Here is a 25807-nt window from a genome sequence, read left to right as displayed (position 1 = left end):
GGCACCAAAACATTCCAAAAGCCTTTTTTGAAATGCAATTCTCTGGTTCAGATGAATTATGTTGATCATAGACAGTATAAGCATCACTGAGTAACTGCTAATAATACTAAGGGTGCTCATCCATTGCTTGATCTGCGGGCCAATCGTCCTACTTGTCAGGAACCGGCCCGCGGCACGCCTGCGTACACGGTTCCCGACTGCAGGTTTGACCAGATCGAGAGGGAAAGCAGCCTTAGTCGAGCTACCACAAGGCTGTGACCCCTCAAACACTTCTCACTGCCACCACTAGCTATTACTAGACACGTCCACTCTGCTGTCAAGTGCTCAGCACACAATCCGCGTTTTCGTATTTGGGTCAGCTTTGCGCTTTAGGCCGAATACGGGAATGCCACGCACACACACAGTTGCAATCTTACACTGTAGTGAAGCAAAACCACTAACAGTCGTTCCGAACGATACTGTTAGACTTCCCACTCTGCTGTCGAGCGCAGAAGTGCCCCATACACACAATGCAATTACAATCTTATATGGTAGTGTTGCTCAATCATACAATCAGGCATGGACTTATACACAGTTACACTTCAGTCTCCTCTAGGCTATGAGTGTTAGCTTAGTACAGCAGAAGTCAAACTTATTAAATAACGATTAAATATTCCAGGAAAAAGTGGAACGCAGAAAATATATACAAAAGATTTACAAAAACAAAGAAATTACAAAATAAAAAAAGTTTACAAGGATACGAGTACAAAAATACACACCAGGCTATTTGCTTACCAAAATAAACAGGGATCAAGATAGAAGAACCTTGGACTTGGTTTTGTGGACGGACACAGTTCGTCCACAAAACCAAGGAGTAAGGGATAGTGTGAAAAAGTGTGCCCACATACAGGCTTCATATCAACTTGTTGTTCCATACTTACCATACAGACTAAGGTGTGCTCCTGAGGTTTGCTGTCTGTTGAGGTATCTCCTCCATCCTCACCCCCCTCACCACCACCAATCCGGTCTTCAATGGCACCACTGGTTCTCACAACCTCCACATGTAGACGTCCTGCAATCTGGGGAGGAGCAGAGACAAATTCAAATCATAGTAAACAAAATAAATGCATTACTACTAAAGCACTATATCTCACAAAGCACAATGGAAAGTTAGAAGACAAATAGGAGAAAGAGAAAAAGGTAATGAAGAAGAAAAAAAAAACCACACATTTAACTATAGAGCTCATTTAAAGCCTGGCTCCAGTCAAAGGTCTCTCCTCTGGTGGAGATCTTCCATTACCCAGACTTTGTGGCTAAATATAATCTCCTAGCAAATTGATGGTAGTTGAATAGTCATCTAGTATTACTTAAAAAAAGTCTTGGTTCAAGGAAAAACTAAGTTCCTACATTCATTCCTTCTGAATTACTGTGGGCCACTCAAATTGTTTAGTAACTTAGCACCTTAGCTAAATCAGAACAGGATGTCCAACAAACTCCATTTGAAAATGTATCCAATAGATCCATTGCGGAAGGGGATCCAGTCCTTTTTGTATTCCTACTTTAATCAACCTCCTCTTGATTACCGTATACATTTCCTTCTATGCTTGACTGCGTAAAGGACCTCCATTCTACTCTGAACCCTGAACAATGGTCAAAATGTTTAGACACTTTCCAAAGGAAGCCTTCAGACATCTAATCTGGAGACCTCTCTAGAGGCCTGTACCCACACACGACATTCCCACCAACCGGATATTTTTAAAACAGGCAATCGTTCCTGCACTCTCGTGACGTGGGTACAGGTGCGCGATCACGCTGAATACATTTAGCCACGCGTGCTAATAACTACCGTCACGGTGGATTGGAATTTTAAGATCTCATATGACTTGGACTCCAGTGCAAAGTACTGCAATCGCTTGAAGTTTCGTTCGTGTCTGTCATGTAATGTCGCGCATACCCGCCGGTGGAAAGATGGATCGGGGAACACTCGTCGTGGAGGGAAATCGCTGGATCCATCTTCCTACATCGCTGCGGTATGTAGCTTTAGGCTATTGCATCAATCCTATTTAGACCCGGCTAGAATGCATAGAATAAATAGATCCTAGCCATACCTCGTTATGCTTTCATCTCCACCAAGACCTCAAGGCTAATAAACAGCTTCTTCTCCTCAGCGGTCAACTCACTGAACTCTCTTCACACACTCCCTCCACCTTAGCATGTTTTTGCACTGCCGAACTTTTATACATTATGAAGGACAATACTCATATCTAACTGCTGTAGTTACACAATTATTATGCTACCTTGTTAACTCTGTAAATGTATTTGTGTCTGTCTGTACTGTATGTCCTATCCTATACTCGAGCCCTGTACGTGCCAAGCCCAATTTCGGGCACGACTTAGTCGTGCTTGGCGAAAATGAAAATGATTCTGATTCTTTCGGGGCTGCAATACTGTAAGCATGACATACCATACCTGGTGGACATGTCCATTTGTCTCTACGTTTTGGTCCAGATTAACTGGCATGATAGCTCGACTTTTCATTCCTAGAATTTACAAATATCCAAAAGTGTATCTGCTAGGCCTTAAGCCGCCTAAAATTAAAAACCCGCAAAACAGGCTTCTTCAAATTATTCTGGTTGCTGCCAAAACTTATACTGCATCTCAGTGGTTAAAACCCTCTTTATTCTCGTCAGTTCTGGTATCCATAATTGACCACATTATGACATGTGAAAGCCTTAATGCCCTTATTAGACACGATAGCCCAATTTTCGGTTAACTGGCTTGGATCTTCAATCAGTCCTAAATATGCCTGAGATTTTAACCAATGCCCCTGCTGATAGTTACAGATTGCCCAGCAACCTCATAGTGCACATTCCTAGGAATATATAAGGGGCTGAAAGAGACCAAAAAGCCTCCTTACTAAAATGCGATGCAAAACGGAAGTTTACCTTCTTAAAACAGAAGATATTTGCAATTACTCAGGTTGGAGTGAGCATATGGTGTATCCCACAATGCATCACTGCTGAATATGCAAATCATCTCTGTTGCCCCAGTAAGATAACCACACCTCCAGAACCACTGGAATGCAATGATGTGTCAGCTTGTTAATTGTACAGAGCCACAATAATGGTTGTGCCCAGGAACCGAAAGCACAATATTCTGAAAACTTCAATCACACCAGTGAGGACTGGCGTTTGCTGAAATCCACAATCAGTTCAACAGTCTTGGCCGCATTGAGGATGAGATTATTGTCCTTGCATCAGTTACAGACCCTCTAAATCTCGCTGCAGTAAACCTGCTCTTCATTGCTGCTGATGAAGCGATAATAGTTGTGTCATCCGCCAATTTTATAACCTTAAAGAGAACCTGTACTGTCCGATTTGAACAATAACAAACATGCCAATCGAGTCACTGATCTCCTGGATCCCTCTTTGCCGATTCCGCAGCTCCCCGCCGCGATTTAGGCTTTTAATCACCAGTTTTAGGCAGGGTTTACAACAAAAAACATGGCCGCTAACCAGGAAGTGATGCATGTGTATATATAATTCATGTTACAGTATACTAGAAGTTTTTATTATATAGTGAATGATCTGCACTCCAGTCTGGGATTAGCATGTGACAGGCAGCAGCTCCTTCCCCCCCTCAGCCTTACAAACTCAGAAAACTGAGTACAGACACCTGTCTGTGACTAATAAACAAAGCACACAGAGCCTGCAGGGGGCGTGGAGGCGGTGTGCATAACTTTTCTCTATCACAGCAGAGGCAGCCCATTCCTCTCCGGCTCGACAAGGCTTGACAAAGAAAAGAAGATTAGATATATTACAGAGACAGTGCAACTAGAAAAGGCTGCAGTAAGCCAGAGCACATTACAACAGGTATAGGGACTTTTAGGATAGAAGAAATAAGACTGAACATTTTGTTACAGAGTCTCTTTAACGGAGTCAGCAGTTGAAATGCATTTGTTGGTGTAGAGGGAAACCAGGAGCAGAGACAGTACACACCTCTGCAGTGCACTTAGGTCAGTGGTTCTCACGCTGGAGGAGCATTTACCAAGCTTAAACCATTGTGTTGCTTTTGAGATCACCGTATTTTTCGGACTATAAGACGCACCCAGGTTTAGAGGACAAAAATACTACACTTGGTGCGTCTATGGTGTAGGGGCGTCTTGTAGACCTTTTCCACCCAAACTGTCTCTGTCTCTAAGCCACACTACACTACTCTCACCGCTGCTGACCCCCCATATGATCTTAATAGACTACACTACAGTCACCCCAAGCTGCCCCCCAGCTGCTCTAACTACACTACACTCATCCCTGGCTGACCCCCCAGCTGCTCTAACTACACTACACTCATCCCTGGCTGACCCCCAGCTGCTCTAACTACACTACACTCATCCCTGGCTGACGCCCCAGCTGCTCTAACTACACTACACTCATCCCTGCTGACCCCCCAGCTGCTCTAACTACACTACACTCATCCCTGCTAACCCCCAAGCAGCTCTAACTACACTACACTCATCCCTGCTGACCCCCCAGCTGCTCTAACTACAGTACCCTGCAACAGTATAAGTCTTACATGATCCAGTTGCTGCTCACTGCTCTCCTCCTCCATGTTGCAGGTGCTCGGTCGCGCAGGCAGCAGGGCTCTGGATAACTCCCTTCCTCCTTCGTCTTCCAGCCCGTCCAGTCACAAGAGGAAATTATGCTAGCATGCTCTGTGTCCTGGAACGCTGGCACTAGCATTTGTATAAGAAAGTATGGAAGCTGCTCTTGGGTGCCGGAAATATGCTTTGATGTTAGAAGGTCTGGAAGAAACTATAGAGAGGGATCGGGCAGACCGCGAGAGCAGCTTCCACACTTATACAAATGCTAGCGCCAGCGTTGCAGGACACAGAGCATGCTAGCATAATTTCCTTTTGTGATGTTGCCGCGAAGATCTGAAGCCTGCCGTTCCCTCTTCGCTATCAGGAGTAGTCACAGCTGTCCCAAAGCTCCGCCACCCTGCTTCCCCCCGAGCCCGGGATCGCGCTTTAGCTGCAGGACTCCTCATGGCCACCTCGGATCCGGTCTGCTGTCCTCTCCTTGCCGCCACCTTGGATCCGGTCTGCTGTCCTCTCCTCGCTGCCACCTCGGATCAGGTCTGCTGTCCTCTTCCTGCTGCCACCTCAGATCCGGTCACATTCAGGAGTGTCCACCGCTGGGCACAAAGGGGCTGGCACATGCAGGCAGGAGGTTTGAACCGGCTTGAGAGGATCATGCTGTGAAGTATTGTAACACATGTCCCTCCATTGCTGGCTGCCCACGCTCCCCACCTGCACTCTGCACGCTCACCCCCAGGCTCCCCACCTGCACTCTCAGACTCCCCATGCGTACATTCTGACTAGAAGACGCACAGAGTTTTCCACCTCAGTTTTGGGGGAGAAAAAGTGCATCTTATAGTCCGAAAAATACGGTAAGTCCCTGACCCACCTGCAAAGGGTGGGGTCGACACCAAGTTGCGCAAACTTGCCAAGCAGGATATCTAGATGGATTGTGTAGAAGCCCAAGCTTACTGGCATAGGAATCGGGTTTGCTGAGGTGCACTGTGATATTTGCCATGCTGGCATTAATGCCATCCTTGATGGACCCATTCTCCTTGTATGCAAAATGATGTGGATCGAGAAGGGCATTGCTGGAACTTTTCAGGAAGGCAAGAACCAGTCGCTCAAAGTTCTTCATGATGGTGGAAGTAAGGGCTACAGGTCTGAAATTGTTGTAACCTGTGTTTCCTGTTTTTTGGGGGGACTGGGATAATGGTGAACCTTTCAAAGCATGGAGGAATCTTGCTTCGCTTTACTGATCTATCGTATATGGAGAGGAATATGGGAGCTAGTTGGACTGCACAGGTTTTCAGGCAGATCGATGATACGCCATTCGGGTCTGAGATTTTCCTGCGGTTGAGCCTGCAGAGGTGTCGCAGTACATCCGTCTCCTGGACTCCAATCGGTGCTGAGGCATCGTGACCCCTCAGAGAGGGACAAATAAATAACTACTGGAATAAGCAACAACAAAAAAAGGCCCACAAACCTCGCCCTTCTGATTGATGATGGGAACGGCATACTGCAGCTTCACATCGTGGAACAGGGACTCCAGGAATACATTCGCTACACCAATGAGGCTGTGATTCTCTTGCTCATCATAGAAAGGATCAGCGCGACGGAAGTACGCCCGGGTCACCTAAAGAGAAATAGGGAAGATGAGTTACAGACTAGTATCGCTCAGAGGTAGAAGAGCTTGCAGTCTGACCAGCTGATAAGACTGTAATGTACCAATTTGCTATGATCACTTCCTGCTTTAGCACATGATCAGGACCAGCAAATCAGAGCTGGATAAATCTGTCAGCTGACCAACATGCCGCTCCTGGAGTTCTGGCACAGACCAGGAACACAGAGGACACAGAATACATTTTTAATAAATATTGTACCAGTTGTATCTTCTTGAAGATCCCATGATTTTCATCTAGTAAACAGCATAGCTTGTTACTACTTGCCATGGTCTTGTTTGCACAGCATCATCATATTATAGTACAGCAGATGGTAAACATGAGCCATGCACACACTGTAAACAAAACAGTATCAAGGAACTGGTTCTTCCAGCTTATAGTATAGCAGTTAAAGGAAACAAAGTAAAAAAATATAGTGTTAGACCAGGAGAATGAAAATTGCTGCTGAAACTTATACCTATAATAACCATGCAGAGCAGGAGATTCAGGATACCCCCGTGTCTACCTGTTCCAAATTAGCAACTTTTTAAAAATAAAAAAACGAAGTTGAGCATTACATCCATGAAGAAAAGGTTTTAAAACACAACTACTTAGAGTTGGTATATTTGTCCCATAGCAAAGAGCACTGTAAAGGACTTTCTTCCTACGCACCGTTTGTTTCCGACTATAAGATGCTCTGGACTATAAGACACACCTAGGTTTAGTTGGGGGGTGCCAGAACTACTACATCCGGGGAGTCTATAGTGCAGGGGCATTTTATGGAAATTTACAATCAAGTCCAAGTTGTACGCGGCTCACTGCGCAGGTGGTAGTAGTTCTGCGACTGCGCAGTATGCCGCGTTCAACGGCGCAGTAAGGATGACTTTGGGCTCGGCCTCTGCACCGTGCGTGGAGACCAGGACTGCGGTGGAGAGCGGAGCGGTCAGCATGGGACAGTCTGCTGCAAGGGGCTGGAGGAAGCCCCAGGTGAGTAAAGTTTTGTTTTTTTTTTTAGGTTTTTTTTTTTTTTGCCTGATGATTCTTTAAAGTGTGCTAGAGATGTTGAAAACCAAAGATTTGCTACTTACCCGGGGCTTCCTCCCGCCCCATAAATATGCCCACGCTGTCCTCTAGCGGTCTGCCATTCAGCCGCGATCAGCCCTGGTAACTGGCTCAGTTGGGGCCAGTCTGGGTCTTCAGTAGACCCGGACTGACGCGACAGAGCAAGTTACTGGGGCTGATCGCGGCTGAACGGCAGACAGCGTGAGACACGTATTTATGGGGCGGGAGGAAGCCCCAGGTAAACATCAAATCTTTAGTTTTCAAAATCTCTGGTTTACTTTAAAGAGACTCTGAAGCGAGAATAAATCTCGCTTCAGAGCTCATAGTTAGCAGGGGCATGTGTGCCCCTGCTAAAACGCCGCTATCCCGCAGCTAAACGGGGGTCCCTTACCCCCCGAAATCCCCTCCGTGCAGCCGGGGATCTGTTCCGGATTGAGGCAGGGCTAACCGCCGCAGCCCTGCCCCACGCGCGTCAGTCAGCGCGTATCTCCGCCTCTCCCCCGCCCCTCTCAGTCTTCCTTCGCTGGGAGAGGCGGCGATGCGCCGCTGATACGCGTTAGCCCTGCCTCTAGGAGCAGCAAAATCTACGACCAATTTGGTCGTTGATTTTGCGGGGGGGGGGGGGGGGGGGTTGGGGGTGAAGGGACCCCCTTTTAGCCGCGGGATGGCGGCGTTTTAGCAGGGGCACACGTGCCCTGCTAACTATGAGCTCTGAAGTGAGAATTATTCTCGCTTCAGTGTCTCTTTAAGTGGGATAAAACTCTTAAGAAAAATCACATTCAAATGAAAAGTGTGCCCTTAAAAATATAAATAGTTTTACACTAAGTAGTAAGGCTTGAAACCAGCTTTACTCTGGTTTTCAAACGTAAAAAACCCAGCCAAGTACGAGCCGCTGTGTATCATGGGGCATTATGTTTTCTATCCCTACAGAAGTCTTCCTCCATGAGTTTTCAATTTATGATCTGCAGCCCTGTCCATCTATAGAATCAATCAGAACTTGCTGAGCTAGCAGAGATTGAGGCAGCTGCAGATCATAACTTAAAGGGGAACTGAAGAGAGAGGTATATGGAGGCTGTCATGTTTATTTCCTTTTAATCAATACCAGTTGCCTGGCAGCCCTGCTGGTCTATTTCTCTGCAGTAGTATCTGATTAAAACCAGAAACAAGCATGCAGCTAGTCTTGTCAGATCAGACTTATAAGTCTGAACCACTGAAACACCTGATCTGCTGCATGCTTGTTCAGGGGCTATGGCTAATAGTATTAGAGGCAGAGGATCAGCAGGGCTGCCAGGCAACTGGTATTGTCTAAAAGGAAATAAACATGACAGCCTCCATATACCTCTCTCTTCAGTTCCCTTTTAAAACTCACAGAGTAAAGCCTTGTGATTCTTTGGCATCTCTCGGGCTGCAGAGATAGGAAAAAGAAAAAAAAAAAAAAACTGCCCCTGCTCTTTTCTTTTCGACGCTTGAATCATGCCTCATTTAGAATATAAAAATCACACACACACACATGCAGACACACACACGCAGACACAGACACACACACACACACACGCAGACACAGACACACACAGACACACACAGACACAGACACACACAGACACACACAGACACAGACACACACAGACACAGACACACACAGACACAGACACACACAGACACACACACACACACACAGACACACACAGACACACACACACACACAGACACACACACACACACACAGACACACAGACACACACACACACACACACACACACACAGACACACACACACACAGACACACACACACACAGACACACACACACACAGACACACACACACAGACACACACACACAGACACACACACACAGACACACACACACTTATTATTTAACGTTTAATCCATCATTTAGGGAGGCCAGTCTGATTCCCATCACGTTTTGAACCACAGGAGATCACACTTGGAGGGTGGCATACTAACACTATGTGTATAAACTGTATTGTCCTTAAAAACAGCACAGATCAGGGCTGCATATGTAGAAGCTGACTGTCACTACACAGCAACAATAAGGACAGCTTACAGGATCGTCCTCGTCACAGGCCTTCCACTCCTGATACAGATCCCGCATGTCCACCAGCCGGTTCTCCAGCTTCTCCAGCGACCAGATCTGCTTGCCTCTTCCCTTCCGCCTCACCTGGATGGCCGGCTCACTGAGCACCTCATCTCGCTGCAGAGAAACACCAAAATATGTCATACAGGTACAAAACGTGTGCAAGATTCTCTTTACATGGTATTGACAAACTGCTGATTTTAGGCGCAATCTAAAAACTCAAAGGGGGTCTGGAGGAACACTGGAAGGACACAGAGGCACATTCTGTATTCAATAACCAGCCTCTGTGTCCTAATAGGATTTACCAAACCCACCTCGGGTTCTCTTTAAAGAGAAACTCCGACCAAGAATTGAACTTTTTCCCAATCAGTAGCTGATACCCCTTTTATATGAGAAATCTATTCCTTTTCACAAATAGACCATCAGGGGACTGATATTGTGGTGAAACCCCTCCCTCAAAGAAGCTCTGAGTACCGAGGTACTTCTGGCAGTTTCCTGTCTGTGAACCTTGCTGCATTGTGGGAAATAGCTGTGTACAACAGCCAAAACAGCAAGCAGCAGCTACATCACCTGCCAGCAGTAAAAATGTCGCCATGTGATAAATGTCAGAACGTAAATCAGGGAGAGGAAAGATTTTACAATTGGCAAACACTGACTAAATCATTTATACATAATTATTGTAGAAATTAAGCACATTTTTTTATTACATTATTTTCACTGGAGTTCCTTTTTAAGTACTTAATGAAGACAATCTAAAATTCAGCATCTGTACGATCTGTACTATACTAAATGAAAATCATGCATAATTGTGTGTAGTTCTGAGCATCATACAAATGCTCTTCGTTTAGCACGCCTCCTAACGCTAACCTTGTGATGTCACAGCTGGGAGACTCACCTTCCTGTTGGCGTTGAGGCTGGAGGCCGGGATCTGCAGGGTGACTTTGTACTCTGTTCTCTTGTCCATCTCCTCTGCAATGAAGTTGGCCTCCTGGACACAGTGATTGGCCTTGGCAATTTGATCCCGGAGCTTAATGAAACTGTGATGCAGCATCAATTCCCTAAGACACAATATAACAAGAATGAGACGTTAGACAGCTGAAGTTAGAGGTGTATGGAAGCTATATTTATTTATTTTTAAACCATACCAGTTGCCTGGCCATCCAGAAGATCAGCAGGAAAGCCAGGGAATGTGCATTGTTTAAAAGGAGTGTGAGCCCTGCCTAAGCAAGGTCAGCAGCCATAGCGTTCCACCTTTAAAGGAAGTCTGAAGTAAGAGACGTGTGGAGGCGGACATGTTTGCTTTCAAACAATGCACGTTGCCTGGGTGTCCTGCTGACCTTCTGCCTCTAATACGTTTAGCCATAGACCCTGAACAAGCATGAAGATCTGGTGCTCAGTTTGACGATACTTGGATTAGCTGCATGCTCGTTTCAGGTACCAGTGATCCAGACTCTAATGATGCATTAACCACCCTGGCGTTCTATTAAGATCGCCAGGGAGGCTGCGGAAGGGTTTTTTTTTAATTAAAAAAACAAAACTATTTCATGCAGCCAACTGAAAGTTGGCTGCATGAAAGCCCACTAGAGGGCGCTCCGGATGCGCACTTTCGATCGCCTCCGGCGATCAAAAGTAACAAGGAAGGCCGCAATGAGCGGCCTTCCTTGTTTCGCTTACCTCGTCGCCATGGCGACGAGCGGAGTGACGTCATGGGCGTCAGCCGACGTCCTGACGTCAGCCGCCTCCGATCCAACCCTTAGCGCTGGCCGGAACTTTTTGTTCCGGCTACGCTGGGCTCAGGCGGCTGGGGGGGGAACCTCTTTCGCCGCTGCATGTGGCGGATCGCCGCCCTGCAGCGGCGATCAGGCAGCACACGCGGCTGGCAAAGTGCCGGCTGCGTGTGCTGCTTTTTATTTGAGCCAAATCGGCCCAGCAGGGCCTGAGCGGCAGGCTCCGGCGGTACTGGACGAGCTGAGCTCGTCCAGACCGCTCAGCAGGTTAAAGGGCACCAGACGAGTGAAGGATATGGAGGCTTCCATATTTATTTCCTTTTAAACAATATCAGTTGCCTGGCTGTCCAGGGGATCAGCAGGAAAGCCAGGGAATGTGACTTCCTGGGGGAGTGGAGAATGCTGATGAGCTAGGGGGGAGTGGTATGTAACCCCACCCCATGGGGGGAGTATAAAAGGAGCACCTTCCTGCCATTTTTATTTGGCTGCTATCATGTTATAAGCTTATAAGCTATATCTGTATACTTGTTTTTAAGAATGTAAATTTACACCTTATAAAACTTTAGCACTATCTTACCCTTGAAAAAGCTTTATCTAGAAGTGAAACATGTTAGGTTGTTTGGTGGGGGTTGTGTAATTTTATATTTCTATCTCGTGATGCAAGGGGACCTGGGATAATGCTCTTTATCCAGTACTAACTGAAACAGCAGGCCCTGCATCGCTTGCAAGTCTATAGGAGTAAAAATCAGCCGTACACTCATTTATTTTTAATACGTTTATTCAAAGTAAGTTTTATACGATTCAGTAAAGGGATACATTGTATTGTTATATTAATGTGCTTCGTTTAAAAGGAAAATAAATACGGCAGCCTCCATATCCTTCCCACTTTAGGTGTACTTTTTTTCAATTACAAATTAACCACTATAAAGGTTTGTGTAAAACAAAACAAGGAGCCCAGAATGACAGCAAACGTTCCATTACAGCAACATTTCCAACTGACCTCAATGCACTGCTGGATTTTGTCCTACTGGTGAGTTATTTTCAAGGAGTCATCAGCAATGACTATGCTACCCACCAATCTACTCATCTGTGGTTTCCTCCAGCTGACGTGTCCCACACCACAGCTCCGCTCTCAGCCGCCGGCCCGGTGTCCCTCCAGGCCGTCCTCTACTGCGTCTGCACCGCTGTCAATAAAGTCCATGTTGTCCGAAGTGTACGGCGCAGTACAGTCCGGACAATGTGGATTTCATTGACAGCGGCGCAGGCGCAGTAGAGGATGACCTCGAGGTTGCCCCCAGCACCGGTGGGGACCCTGGGCCGGCAGTTCAGAGCGGAGCTGTGGCGTGCGACATGTCAGCTGCAAGGGGCTGCTGGAAGACACAGGTAAGTAGATGGGGGGGGGGGGGGGGGGGTAGCATAGATTTGCAGATTACTTCTTTAAGCAAAACTGGTATTTTAGTGTTTCTCACATCCAACAATATTCAAGATTTAAAAAATATACTTAAAAAAATTAAAAAATAAATCATAAGAATAGTATTATACGGGGTTAAAATTCTATTAATTGCCAAAGGCTTCTTCAGACCCCGTAGCCTTACTGGGCCCTTATTGTCCTCCCGAACCTCTTAACTCTGCCATCATGCCCCTTTGAAAACTCACTGACTGGATCAGTTGTGGCCTTCTGTGCATGCGCATTCCCAGCAGCGCGCCTCTCCGATCCTGCTCCCGTACCTGGGAGCACATGCACAGTCTGTGCAGTCTTTAACTGCGCATGTGGGGGAACCCCCCCCCCCCCCCGCCACGGGAGTGCAATCGAGGCGTGGCCAGGCATGTGCAATCGAGGTGTGGCCAGGCATGTGCAATCAGTGGGCTTTCAGAGGAGCACAGCAGCACAACAGAGCAGACCGGGAGGAAACCGAGGGACCTGAATACTACGCGCTACCATAGAGGAAAAGGAGGCAATTGCCCCAGGGCCCCAGAGCCTGTAGGGGCCCCCAGTGGCTACATGATGAAATTTTTTTTTACAAAAAGACCTTATAGTTTTTGAGAAAATCGATTTCAAAATTTCAAAGGAAAAACAAATACACATTTAAAAACCCGCCGACTTTAACGGTTAATAGCAAATCCACCTTAAATGCTAGAAACCCCAAATTTGCAGAATATGTTAAGGGAATAAGAGGAAAAAAACAATTTTTCAAAAAGACCTTATACTTTTTGAGAAAATCGATTTTAAAGTTTCAAAGGAAAAAAGTATACTTTTAAATGCGGTAAATGTCAGTTTTAGTAGCAAACTTAACACTAGTGTAATTTTACATGTATCAAAAGAAAGAGCAATTAATTTCCTGACGGGGTTTCCAGGGGGTGGAATACAATTGCATTACATTTATATGCAAGCTGTAACTATTAGCCGCTCGCTGTCTCACTCTACTCCCGACAAGACTTCTAACAAGCATGACCAGCCCGCACACATCTGTAATCTTATTAGGTGGAAGAGGGAATCAGTGAGTCCCTCATTAGCCCTGCTGGCATACGAGGATAGGAATGCGGCATTTCTGCGCATGTTTATGTAACGATCGCGCCTCACCTCTCTTCTGTCCACTGCTTGATGCGCTGCTGAGCATTGGGAGAGCTGAAAGAGAACCTGTCCATGCTGCGATAGTGCTGCTTCTCGGGGGACAGCCTCCTGCGCAGCTGCTCCAGCTCATGCTCGTACATCAGCCTCTGTCGCTCCAATGCCGTCCGCTTCTCCTCCTCGTGCTGCTGCTCCAGGCTCTGCAGGATGGACTGCATGGGGTCTACGGGAGCAAGAAGAGGCGGCGCATGAATGTCTCGCTGTAACCAAGTCACCTTCATATTCATGTAAAGCAGAAATGTGCCTTCTTAAAACAGAAGGTATTTGTGATTATTCAGTTTGGAGTAAGCTCTGAGATGTCCCACAATGCATCACTGATGACTCTGCAAATCACCCATTTGTTGTCCATGAACGCTAAACAAACCTCCAGAACAGCTGGAATGCAATGATGTGTCAGCTTGTTAATATTACAGAGCTACAATAATCCAACATGCACACAGACTGTTTCAGACTGGTTGGTCCTCATCTTGATTTGAAGCACCCAGAGATACAGATTACACAGCAAGCTCATGGTGAACCAGAACTCAAAGGAGTGTGTAAGGTAAAGGACCAAAAATCCCTCTTACTAAAATGCTAAAACAGAAGGTATTTGCAATTATTCAGATTGGAGTGAATACGCAAATCGGGCTTTTTGGTCCTTTCAGCACCTTACACACTCCTAGGAGTTCTGGTTCACCATGAGCTTGCTGGGTAATCTGTAATTTCATATTCATGTTAGTTCTGCATTTGTATATGTTTTAGTTCACCACATAAAGCTACAGGGATATGCTGGAAAGTTAAGGGAAACTGGCTTTACAAAATATGTGAAGTACTGTGAAGGTTCTGTGCTTTCCAAGCTCAGCATATACAGTATATCCATAGCATATCCAAAAGAAAAATATATATACCGTATATAGTCGCATATATATGCCAACCCGTGTATAAGCCGAGATACCCACATTTCCGTCAGAAAACAGGAAAAAGTGAGTGACTCGCATATAATCCCCCTCCCTAGTAGCCAAATGTGCCCCCAATACATGTCATTACTTCTCCCCATAGCCAGATGTGCCCCAAGGAAGATACAGCTGTGTCTCAATATGCCACTAGAGTCATAGATATGTGACACAGTGATTGCCCCACGGGAAGAATCCCCGTCTTGAGCAACGCACTCTGCACACCATGTTGCAGGGGATGTGAGGCATGGACACAGCAGGGAGCCAGCTAGCAACAGCAGGATCACTAGTGCACAATCCTTATGCTCTTCTGCCAGTAACAAAACCAGCTCCACCATCCATTCTGCTTCACTGACTCGCATATAAGCCGAGGGGGTAACTTTTCAGCACATTTTTTGTGCTGAAAAATTAGGCTTATAGGGGAGTATATAAGGTAGCTTAAAACTAGACAGCTCTAATGCCTGGTACACACCTTTAATTCTGATTGGCCAATTACTGACCAATTTTACCACCTCCATGTAATAGGAGAGAGTATGGACAGTCAACTTTCATACTACATGGAGGTGGTAAAATTGGTCAGTGATTGGCTAATCAAAATTTAAGGAGAAACCATCATTATAGGTCACTTAGTTTAACCAGCTGGGCGTTACGAATGAGCTCAGCTCGTCCAGTAACGCTGCACTGGATGATTGCTCAGGCCCTGGTGGGCCGATTTGCATAATTTTTTTTTCAAACACGCAGCTAGCCCTTTGCTAGCTGCGTGTTTGTTCCGATCGCCGCTGATCCGCCGCGAAAGAGGGCAAACCCCCCCGCAGACCCCTTGCGCAGCCTGGCCAATCACCGCCAGGCTACGCTATGGGGTAGATCGGGACTCCCTGACGTCATGATGTCTATGAAGTCAGTCCGATCATTGCCATGGCAACGGGGGAAGCCCATACAGGAAATCCCGTTCAGAATGGGATTTCTTGTTGGGTATGATCGACGCCGGCGATCGGAGGGGTGGGTGGGATAGCGATCGGAGCGGTGGGTGGGATAGCGAAGGGAGGGGGGGGGGGGGGATAGAAGCATATAGCTAGTGCTAGGCTAGCTACATGTTAAAAAAAAAAATTGCCAAAAAAAACCTCCCACGGCCGTGTGCCGCATATAATCAGAACGCTAGGGAGGTGAAAGTAAATCTGAAGCAAGACACACACATAAAAAAGTCAGATATTTACCTATAGAGAGGTAAGGCTTTGGAGCTTATTGAGCCTTGATCGTCCCCTCGTTCCAGCGTTGTCACCCCGTTCCACGTATTCATCCAACTGGACTAATATGCCCTTGCCAACCCTCGGAAGGCTTTAGGAGCACTCGCGTCCCGAAGACGGGTGGCTCCATACTGCACACTCAGGTTCCTGGAGGCGGTGTAATTTCATTGGGGGACAGGGCTAGAACGAGGGGACAGGGAAGGCTCAGAAAGATACAGAGCCTTCTCTCTAAGGTATGTATCAGAATTATTATATATATATATTTTTTATGCTAAATATCTGCTTTAACGTTCCGTGGCCCTGATTCACCAAAAGCAGTAAATAAAAGCTGAACACAAACCAGGGCAGCCAAAGAACACAGGAACGTACCATTGTTTCCCAGAGCCTTCATCATGACCTCCATCTGAGCATACTCATAGTTGAAGTTGACCTCACTGGAGACCTCGCTGGAGCTGTCTCCATCTGCATCCAGCTGCTCGAAGCTGCTGCTGTTCCTCATACTGCTGTCCCGATCCTCGTCCTCCTTCTCAACCTTCTTCTTCTTTGGTAAACTTATCCTACAGGAGGGGGCAGCAGAATTAAAACACATCCATATAAAAGATAAAATGACTCCCAGAGTTAAAGTGAACCTAAAGTCACCCCCAAAAAATGAGATGAACTCACCTGGGGCTTCCCTCAGCCCCCTGCAGACGATCGGTGCCCTCGCAGCTCCGCTCCGATGTCCCAGGACCCGCCGGCGAGCACTTCCGGTTTCGCCGTCGCCGACGCGAGTTATTGTTCGCGTTCCCAGCCTGTATATCGCCCCCTATGCTGCTATTGCGGCCAGGAGACCTATTCTACTGCAATGAGCACAGTTGTGCCTTTGAGAGGCTTATTAGCCCTATGCAATTCAGGTGCATCTTGGTTAGATGCGCGTCCATTTTCACTTTCTTTTGTATAAATATGAGAAACAAATTCTTTATTTTGGGTTGGGTTGTGGCTGTGGGCGGTGTTCCCCAGGCAGTGAGAGTACCTGGGACGCCTCCCACGCCACACCCCTTCCCCTTTATATGGCCTGCTGCTCCCAAGATAATGCTGCTAGCATGTTTCCATATTGCTGGGTGATTTTAAACGTAGGTTAGGGCGGGGACCCCAAGAGAAGGCTGCACGAGCCGTCCCTGCTACTGAACTGATGTCTCTCTCAATAAGAGAAGGGTAAGGACCCCTAATAAGTTAATAATGTTAATGCATAAGTTTGCTTCCATTATTTGTATTGTGAGATGCACCTGTTCTACTGCAATGAGCACAGTTGTGCCTTTGAGAGGCTTATTAGCCCTATGCAATGTCAGGTGCATCTTGGTTAGATGCACGTCCATTTTCACTTTCTTTTGTATAAATATGAGAAAAAGGTAATTTACAGTGCATTTCACTCTAGGAAAAATATACATATTATATGTATGCATTTTACATTTCACAATTTTTCAGGATAGTTGTCCTTTAAAATACCTATAAAGGTAGGGTGATCAAACATTGACATCCAATGCAACTGAGTGCCACCACTGAGCCCTCATGCCCTGATTTTCCCCAATACTCAGCCAGAGATGAGATCATCAGGCAAACATTGGCATTCAATGCCGAAGATAAATACAATAACTTAAAGAGACTAACAAAATGTTCATCCTTATTTTTTCTATCCTATAAGTTCCTATACCTGTTCTAATGTGATCTGTCTTACTGCAGCCTTTCCTAGTTGCACAGTGGCTGTGTTATCTCTGTTATATGATCTAATCTACTCTCTTCTGTCGGCTCGGTCGGGCTGAGGCTGGGATGTGGGGAATGTGCTGCACTGCTTGTTATTGGCAGAAGCTATACACACCCTCTCCAAGCTCTGTATGAGTCGGTGACTGAGCTACTCTCAAGCCTATCACACTCTAGTTAGAAGCCATGTCTTTTGTTTGTAAACACTGCCTAAAAATGGCAATTACAAGCCAGGATTGCAGCAGGGAGTGGCAGAAACAGCACAGAGGGGCCCAGGAGAACATAATGAATAGAATGGTGTGCTTTTTATTGTAAGAATTTTAGAGTACAGATTCTCTTTAAAGGAAGCATCAAGCTAATGATCCTCCCCATGATATACTTACCCGGGGCTTCCTCCAGCTACTTGCAGCTGTCACATCCCGCGCAGCGGGCTTGATTTACAGCGGCGCTTCACGCAGGCGCAGTAGAGGTCGGCCTCTGCACCATGCGAGGACCCCAGGCCGGCAGCTGAGTGCGGATCTGTCAGCGTGGGACATGTCAGCTGCAAGGGGCTGGAGGAAGCCCCAGGTAAGTATGTCATGGGGAGGATCATATGCCTAATGCTTCCTTTAATATGTAAATATAATAAATACAATGCAATAAATAGGATGAGAAGAATTCAGGGAGGTAAGGATCAGGTACCTGAAAAAGTGATTGTTGCCCCAGAGTATCCGGTCCCCGTGATGTAGCTGTGTTGGGTTATTAACTGATGACCCATTGACCAGAGTCCTAAAAATAAAACAAACAGTGAAAGGTAATATCACTATAGAAAAGGTTATTACCCACAGATTAAAATACATCTACAAACAAATAATGCATACTGGTCACAACCTATAAACAAAAAATAACCCTCTACATATAAGCTTCACAAAAAGGAAGTCACATGATCACTGCAGAACCTTTCTAGTATTGAGAGTTTTCCTAGCCAGTTTTACCCATCACAGATAGGAGAATGAACAATTTAATCCCCTCAGTTTCCAACTCCGACTATAAAATTGGTTATATAGAGAGCACACATATAAATTGTTTTAGCAAATTTGGGAGACTGATATGGAAGCTGACCTAGGTTTCCCTTTTAACAATGCACATTGCCTGGCTGTGTTGCTGATCCTCTGCCTCTAATACTTTTATTAGGGCTGGTTCACACTACAAGAGGTTTTCTAACAGCTTTGTGATTTTAAAGGGGAACTGAAGTAAGAGGTATGCGAAGGCTGCCATATTTATTTCCTTTTAATCAATACCAGTTGCCTGGCAGCCCTGCTGGTCTATTTCTCTGCAGTAGTATCTGAATAACACCAGAAACAAGCATGCAGCTAGTCTTGTCAGATCTGACTTTAAAGTCAGAAACACCTGATCTGCTGCATGCTTGTTCAGGGGCTATGGTTAATAGTATTAGAGGCAGTGGATCAGCAGGGTTGCCAGGCAACTGGTATTGCTTAAAATGAAATAAACATGGCAGCCTACATATACCTCTCTCTTCAGTTGTCCTTTAAAAGCTCTTGCGAATGTCATCCTATGAGTGTTCACACTGGAGTGATGTGATTTTGTAAAAATACCCCATAGCATTGCATTAGCAAGAGCTTTTCAAAATCTCTAGTGATTAAAAAGCTCTTGTAGTGCGAATCAGCCTTTAGCCATTGACCTGAACAGGCATGCAGATCAGGTGTAGGACTCTGACACCAATAATCAGCAAGACGCCAGGCAAGTGCTATTGTTTGAAAGGAAATATGGCAGCATACATATTTTTCTCCTTAAAGGAGTCATCAGGCAATCCTAAAGAAAATAAGTGCTACTTACCGGGGGGGGGGGGGGGCTTCCTCCAGCCCCTAGCTCCCAGCATGTCCCTCGCTGCAGCTCCGTCCCGGTCCCCGGCGATGTCAGGGCGACCTCCAGGTCGACCTGTACTGCGCCTGCGCGAGCAGCGCGGTCAATCACCGCCACGTGGGCCGGAGTGGACTGCGCAGGCGCAGAACTACTGCACCTGCGCAGTCCACTCTGGCCCACGTTGCAGTGATTGACAGTGCCGCTCGCGCAGGCGCAGTACAGACGGACCTGGAGGTCGCCCTGACATCATCGCCGGGGACCGGGACGGAGCTGCGGCGAACAGCTGCGGGGAGAGCTGCGGCGAGGGACATGCTGGGAGTTTGGGGCTTGAGGAAGCCCCCCAGTAAGTAGCACTTATTTTCTTTAGGATTGCCTGATGACTCCTTTAAGGAACAAAACTTCTGAAAACCAAAGGACCGCACAGCGGAGAGTAATCTAAATCTACGCCCTGCAGGGATAAAAAGGCAGTAAACATGGCGTAGCTTTCAATTACCAAGGTGCAGAAGAAGTAAAGAACCTGTGCAAGTGTATTTGAATCAGAACACTAATATTCATGTGCTGTAAAAGTATGCTAAAACAAATAATAATTAGAAAAATCATCAATAAATCATAACACCTTAGCAGCTTAATGTAAGAAGACTTGTTGTAACATGTATTCTATGGTCTGAATTCAGTCTACATCAGTGAGATGATCTGGGAACACAAAACTAGCTTTTGTTGCATACAGAAACAGTAATAGAGTATTGAAGAGCAGTATTTATGATCAGTTACCAAGTCTGAAGACCTGCCCTGTCATGTCAGAGGACTGGGTTACTCCACAATAGGAGGAGTGTGCATAAACCTTTCTTATGGGCACTTAAAGGACATCCAAGGTGAAAATAAACTGATGAGAAAAACAATTGTATCTATCCTCCTAAAAATGACTTTTTTTAGATATCCCCCAGTTTTATTTTATATTTAAGTCTGGTTTTTAAGTTTTTACTGTTTCATTGTCTCTGCTTAATGACACCTTCATTGAAGTATGCTAGGGCTCAATTCTATGAATTATTTACCCTTTTCATCTCTTTCCTGCTCTTAAGGCCCATACTCACGAGGGACTTTTGTCGCCTCAACACGCGGCGCGCGCGTGTTGCGGCGACAGGTCGCCCGTGAGTATGGGCCGTCGCACGCGCGCGCACCCCGAACTGTCGCCCGCCGCTCATGTCGCCATGCGATTGAAAGTTTCAATCGCATGGCGACAGTCGCCGCCGCACCTCCCCCGCAACTGTCGCTAGTCCGCGTGAGTACGCGGACTAGCGACAGCAACCTCCATTGTATCAAATGGAGCTTCCGGCGGGGGGAGGAGGAACGTCGGCGACAGCTTCCGCCTCGCCGCTGGTCCCTCTTCCGCGTGTGTACGCGGAGGGACCTGGCGAGAAGCTGTCGCCGGCCTGTCGCCCACACGCTCACGTGTGCTGGCGACAGGCAACATTTGCAGCCCGTGAGTACGGGCCATTAGAAGCCATTTACTGACAGGTAAGTGTTTTATGGCTGTAATTACTGTTCGGTGAGGTTTGAGCTATAGTCTGACCCGGTCCTGACCCAGACAGAAACTGTCCTTTGCATACCTGATTTTTAAATCTTTCAGGCACAGGAAGAAAAAGAAGGAACACAGCCTAGTTATTTATTTGTGTGCTTGGCACTGTACATACACATGTCTATCTCATCATGTCATAGGTCACCTTGATTGTCTTTTAATTACTAGTGAAGACAGAAAACAAAACTTATAACACTACATGGGGAGTAATATATAGTTTGTTTGTTTTTTTTGTTTTTTTTTAAGTTTTGCTAAAAGAAAAAAAAAATTGATTGTTTTTTTTCAACATGTCCAATCTTAATTTCGATTGATTTTCCGATTGCTTTCCTTTCATTTTTATGGAAAGCGATCGGAAATTTGATAGAAATTAAGATAGGACATGGAAAAAAAATTGATATGGCAGGTAAATTGAACAGAAAATGTTATCTTGTGTACCTAGCATATCACTTACGACGCCACGGTACTCTCCCCCGCCACAATTTATGCAGCAGTGCATTAAAATAATGCAATCCTATACAATAAAACGTAACTGTCCCTGTGTCATCCTCTTTCCCTGTCTGTGTGTCCGTGGGTTTTTGTACTGCACATATGCGCAGTACAGTCAACTGTTGGGACAGGAGGACGGGCCAGGGAGCCAGGCGGGGGCGCACGCGTACTGGCTGCCGGCGGTGGCACATGAAGACACCTAGAGCACATTTTTAAACGGGCTTAGGTCAACTAGTATTTACATACAGCTGGTATATCTTCTGCCTAATGTAATTCCTAACAGCAAATGAATGGTTCCGAACAAATTGCTGCGACCAGGGAGTGGCCTGATTTCCAGCTGCAGCCCCTCAACTAGACTTGTTTCAGTTTAAGTGCAAAATATGAGCATCCCATGCAGTCATGGTGCATACATAGAATCATTCAAGTTACAGATACTAGGACAGTTTGTGATATGACTATGTACACTGTAAAGTGCTGCAAAAGATGTCTGCGCTAGATTAATATTAATAATAATAATAATATGGTAGGAAGTTAGGCTATAACTATGGTAATTTTTAGATTATGAGCTCCGCTGAGGACAGTCAGACACATGACTACGTAGTCTGTACAGTGCTGCAGAAGAGGTCAGTGCTATATAAATGCATAATATTAATGTGGTAGGACATTAGACTGACTGTCCGTAAAGTGCTGCAGAAGATGTCAGTGCTATATAAATACAAAATAAATAATAATGATGATGATAATAATAATAATAATAATAATAATAATGTGGTAGGACATTAGACTGTGACTGTCCGTAAAGTGCTGCAGAAGATGTCAGTGCTATATAAATACAAAATAAATAAATAATAATAATAATAATAATAATAAAGGACATTAGATTATGGATTGGTAGGATAAGATTGTGAGCTCCTCTGAGGACAGTCAATGATGTGACTATGTACTCTGTAATGTGCTGCAGAAGACGTCAGTGTTATACAACAATAATAGATGGCAATATCTATCCATCTATCCTTTTTTCTCCCAAAATAAAGTCTTTATGTAGCATATAAGAAGCCCTTTTTACCCAATATAGAGTCTTCATGCACCAGTTTAAGTAGATTTACAAGTAAATTATGAATAAAAATTAGTAAACCGCTTCGGTCACTCCCAGCTTCAGGTGAAGCTGGTTGACAGAAAATGGTATTTATTAGACCCATTTTTTCTCAATAACTTTAGGCATGGGGGAGGATAACAGATCAGGGAGAAAATGTAAAAAAGGGGTCAACAAAATGTGGGCAATCCATCCAATAAAAACTGAAAATACCAGTTCTCACTTTTTACAAGAAAACACACCAATCCTTCCCAGTTACCACTAGTGCGGAAAAAGTCACAGCCTCAGAATTGTAATCACGCGGCTGAGGTCTGTTTACCATTCACAAGCTGCAATTAATAGACAATACACAGCAGGGAGAGGAGAGACAGTACAGCACTGTGTAACATCAGCAGTGATGGCGGAGGAGACAGGAATAGGCTTGTCACAGCGCTGCACACCTCCTGTACAAGGATAGCCAGGCATGTAGGGAATGCATGGACGCCGAGAGATCAAACACTGGCTCTTATGTCATGAGGACGAGCCTCAGATGTATGCAGTCTATACAACAGGTAGCGGCAGTGTAACAGTGGCAGGTTCTGTGCCAGCAGCTTATATGACTGCAGGAATGGTCACTCTGCACTCAGAAAGACAGAGCAGCAGGGGACATACACTACCGAAGTGTACTCAAACTTTTTCAGATGGGAGGGAAAAAAGTTAAAGTGAATGAGAGAGTCACAGAAAAAGTCTGAAACTGCCTCCAGCTTCAGTAGAAAAGGATCTGATCACGCTTAAGAGTTAAAGGATGCACCCCAAGCAAGTCCTATCCCAGCTCCTCTGCCAACCTAAAAGGAAAACCAAGGCCAGTGACAGAGAACCTACTTACCTCCAGGTGTAAGGAAATGACTCCACCTGCGCAGCTAATAACAGCCATCTGAGGACTCCTAGCAGGTTGTGAGGGTGCTCAGGACGTAACAAGTTTTAAATTCACTTTTGTATAGTTTTCCCCCTGAGAGCCCTCTATTGATTAAAAGGAAAAGTGCAGGCAAGAGCACCACCTGCTGACGAAACTGTAGAAATGCAGCCACCGCAAACTGAAACTTCAAGTACACCTGTGCTGCAGAACTATGCAGAATATGCAGGAGAGTCATTTACTAGAACACTCAGTGTCCTTGACCGGTTAACCCCATGGCTGCTGACAGAAATAAAAGAAGGAATTAGGCTACTTTTACATTAGGGTGTTGAGGTGCGTTGGATCGGTCAATATAGTAGCACTGCTAACGTGATGCAATAATATTGCAAGGGTACTGTTCGCGTCGGCGCATAAGTGGTGCAAGCAATCTATTGGCAATGTAATGCATGCAGTGGGTTACTGCATAATGTGTCCATTAAAGAGGAACTGAAGTGAAAATAAAATGAATAAAACTGCTTTTTTTTTTTTTTTACAATATTCATTTATAGATTTAGTCAGTGACCATTGTAAAATCCTTCCTCTCCCTGATTTTCATTCTGAAATGCATCACTGGTGGTTACATAGTTACATAGTTATTTTGGTTGAAAAAAAGACATACGTCTATCGAGTTCAACCAGTATAAAGTACAACACCAGCCTGCTCCCTCACATATCCCTGTTGATCCAGAGGAAGGCGAAAAAACCCTTACAAGGCATGGTCCAATTGGCCCCAAAAGGGAAAAATTCCTTCCCGACTCCAGATGGTAATCAGATAAAATCCCTGGATCAACATCATTAGGCATTACCTAGTAATTGTAGCCATGGATGTCATTCAACCCAAGGAAAGAATCTAAGCCCCCTTTAAATGCAGGTATAGAGTTTGCCATAACGACTTCCTGTGGCAATGCATTCCACATCTTAATCACTCTTACTGTAAAGAACCCTTTCCTAAATAAGTGGCTAAAACGTTTTTCCTCCATGAACAGATCATGTCCTCTAGTCCTTTGAGAAGGCCTAGGGACAAAAAGCTCATCCGCCAAGCTATTATATTGCCCTCTGATGTATTTATACATGTTAATTAGATCTCCTCTAAGGCGTCTTTTCTCTAGACTAAATAAACCCAGTTTATCTAACCTTTCTTGATAAGTGAGACCTTCCATCCCACGTATCAATTTTGCTGCTCGTCTCTGCACCTGCTCTAAAACTGCAATATCCTTCCTGAAATGTGGTGCCCAGAACTGAATTCCATATTCCAGATGTGGCCTTACTAGAGAGTTAAACAGGGGCAATATTATGCTAGCATCTCGAGTTTTTATTTCCCTTTTAATGCATCCCAAAATTTTGTTAGCTTTAGCTGCAGCGGCTTGGCATTGAGTATGATTATTTAACTTGTTGTCGATGAGTACTCCTAAGTCCTTCTCCAAGTTTGATGTCCCCAACTGTCTCCCATTTATTTTGTATGGTGCTAGACCATTGGTACGACCAAAATGCATGACTTTACATTTTTCAACATTGAATTTCATCTGCCATGTATGTGCCCATATAGCCATCCTATCCAGACCCTGTTGCAATATGACACTATCTTCCTGAGAGTTGATGATTCTCCACAATTTTGTATCATTTGCAAAAATAGCAACATTGCTCACTACTGCATCTACTAGGTCATTAATAAATAAATTGAAGAGCACTGGACCCAGAACAGACCCCCGTGGGACCCCACTGCTAACAGTCTCCCATTTTGAGTACGATCCATTGACCACAACTCTTTGTTTTCTGTCCATTAGCTAGTTCCCTATCCAAGCACACACTCTTCCCCAGTCCTTGCAAAGATGGTGACATCTTTAGTTCTGCCAGGTGATCTGTATGGAATGTTTGATACTGAGGGTTCTATGCACAGAGGGCGATACTGCTTGCTTGGCTGTTGGAAAAAGCTGTCACTTCCCACAATGCAACGAGGTTCACAGACAGCAAACTGTCAGGACCATGGTCATGTCATCACACTATGGGAGGGGCTTCCCCCGCCAGATCTATTAGAGATAAGGGAAAGACTTCTCGCGGGTAGGGGGTATCCGCTACTGATTAGAATGAAGTTCAGTCCTGGGTTAAAATTTCTCTGTGGCAGTGAGGGCCCATTCACTTGGGCAATTGGCATGCATTTACTGCTAATTGCCAGCGATTGCTAGTGCTATTTAAAGGGGTTCTGTGGAGCGTTATAAAA

At 45.4% G+C, this 25807-nt stretch overlaps 1 protein-coding gene across 3 annotated transcripts in view; it reads right to left on the bottom strand.

Moving 5' to 3' along the window:
• The window catches only part of KIF13B (kinesin family member 13B), a 368955-nt gene that overhangs the window by 136159 nt on the left and 206989 nt on the right, over nt 1–25807 (bottom strand). For all 3 annotated transcript variants that reach the window (XM_068280045.1, XM_068280046.1, XM_068280047.1), the window contains exons 15-21: nt 18323–18409; nt 16274–16461; nt 13681–13891; nt 10268–10430; nt 9343–9489; nt 6042–6191; nt 921–1058 (exon numbers count right to left, since the gene is read on the bottom strand). In XM_068280045.1, coding sequence (XP_068136146.1) covers nt 921–1058; nt 6042–6191; nt 9343–9489; nt 10268–10430; nt 13681–13891; nt 16274–16461; nt 18323–18409 — 1084 coding nt within the window. The remainder of the gene's footprint in view (nt 1–920; nt 1059–6041; nt 6192–9342; nt 9490–10267; nt 10431–13680; nt 13892–16273; nt 16462–18322; nt 18410–25807) is intronic.

The sequence above is a fragment of the Hyperolius riggenbachi genome, chromosome 4 (genome assembly GCF_040937935.1).
Source record: "Hyperolius riggenbachi isolate aHypRig1 chromosome 4, aHypRig1.pri, whole genome shotgun sequence".
NCBI classification, from domain to species: Eukaryota; Metazoa; Chordata; class Amphibia; order Anura; family Hyperoliidae; genus Hyperolius; species Hyperolius riggenbachi.
Note: the sequence above shows the minus strand (reverse complement) of the source record. Positions and strands in the feature narration are given on the sequence as shown.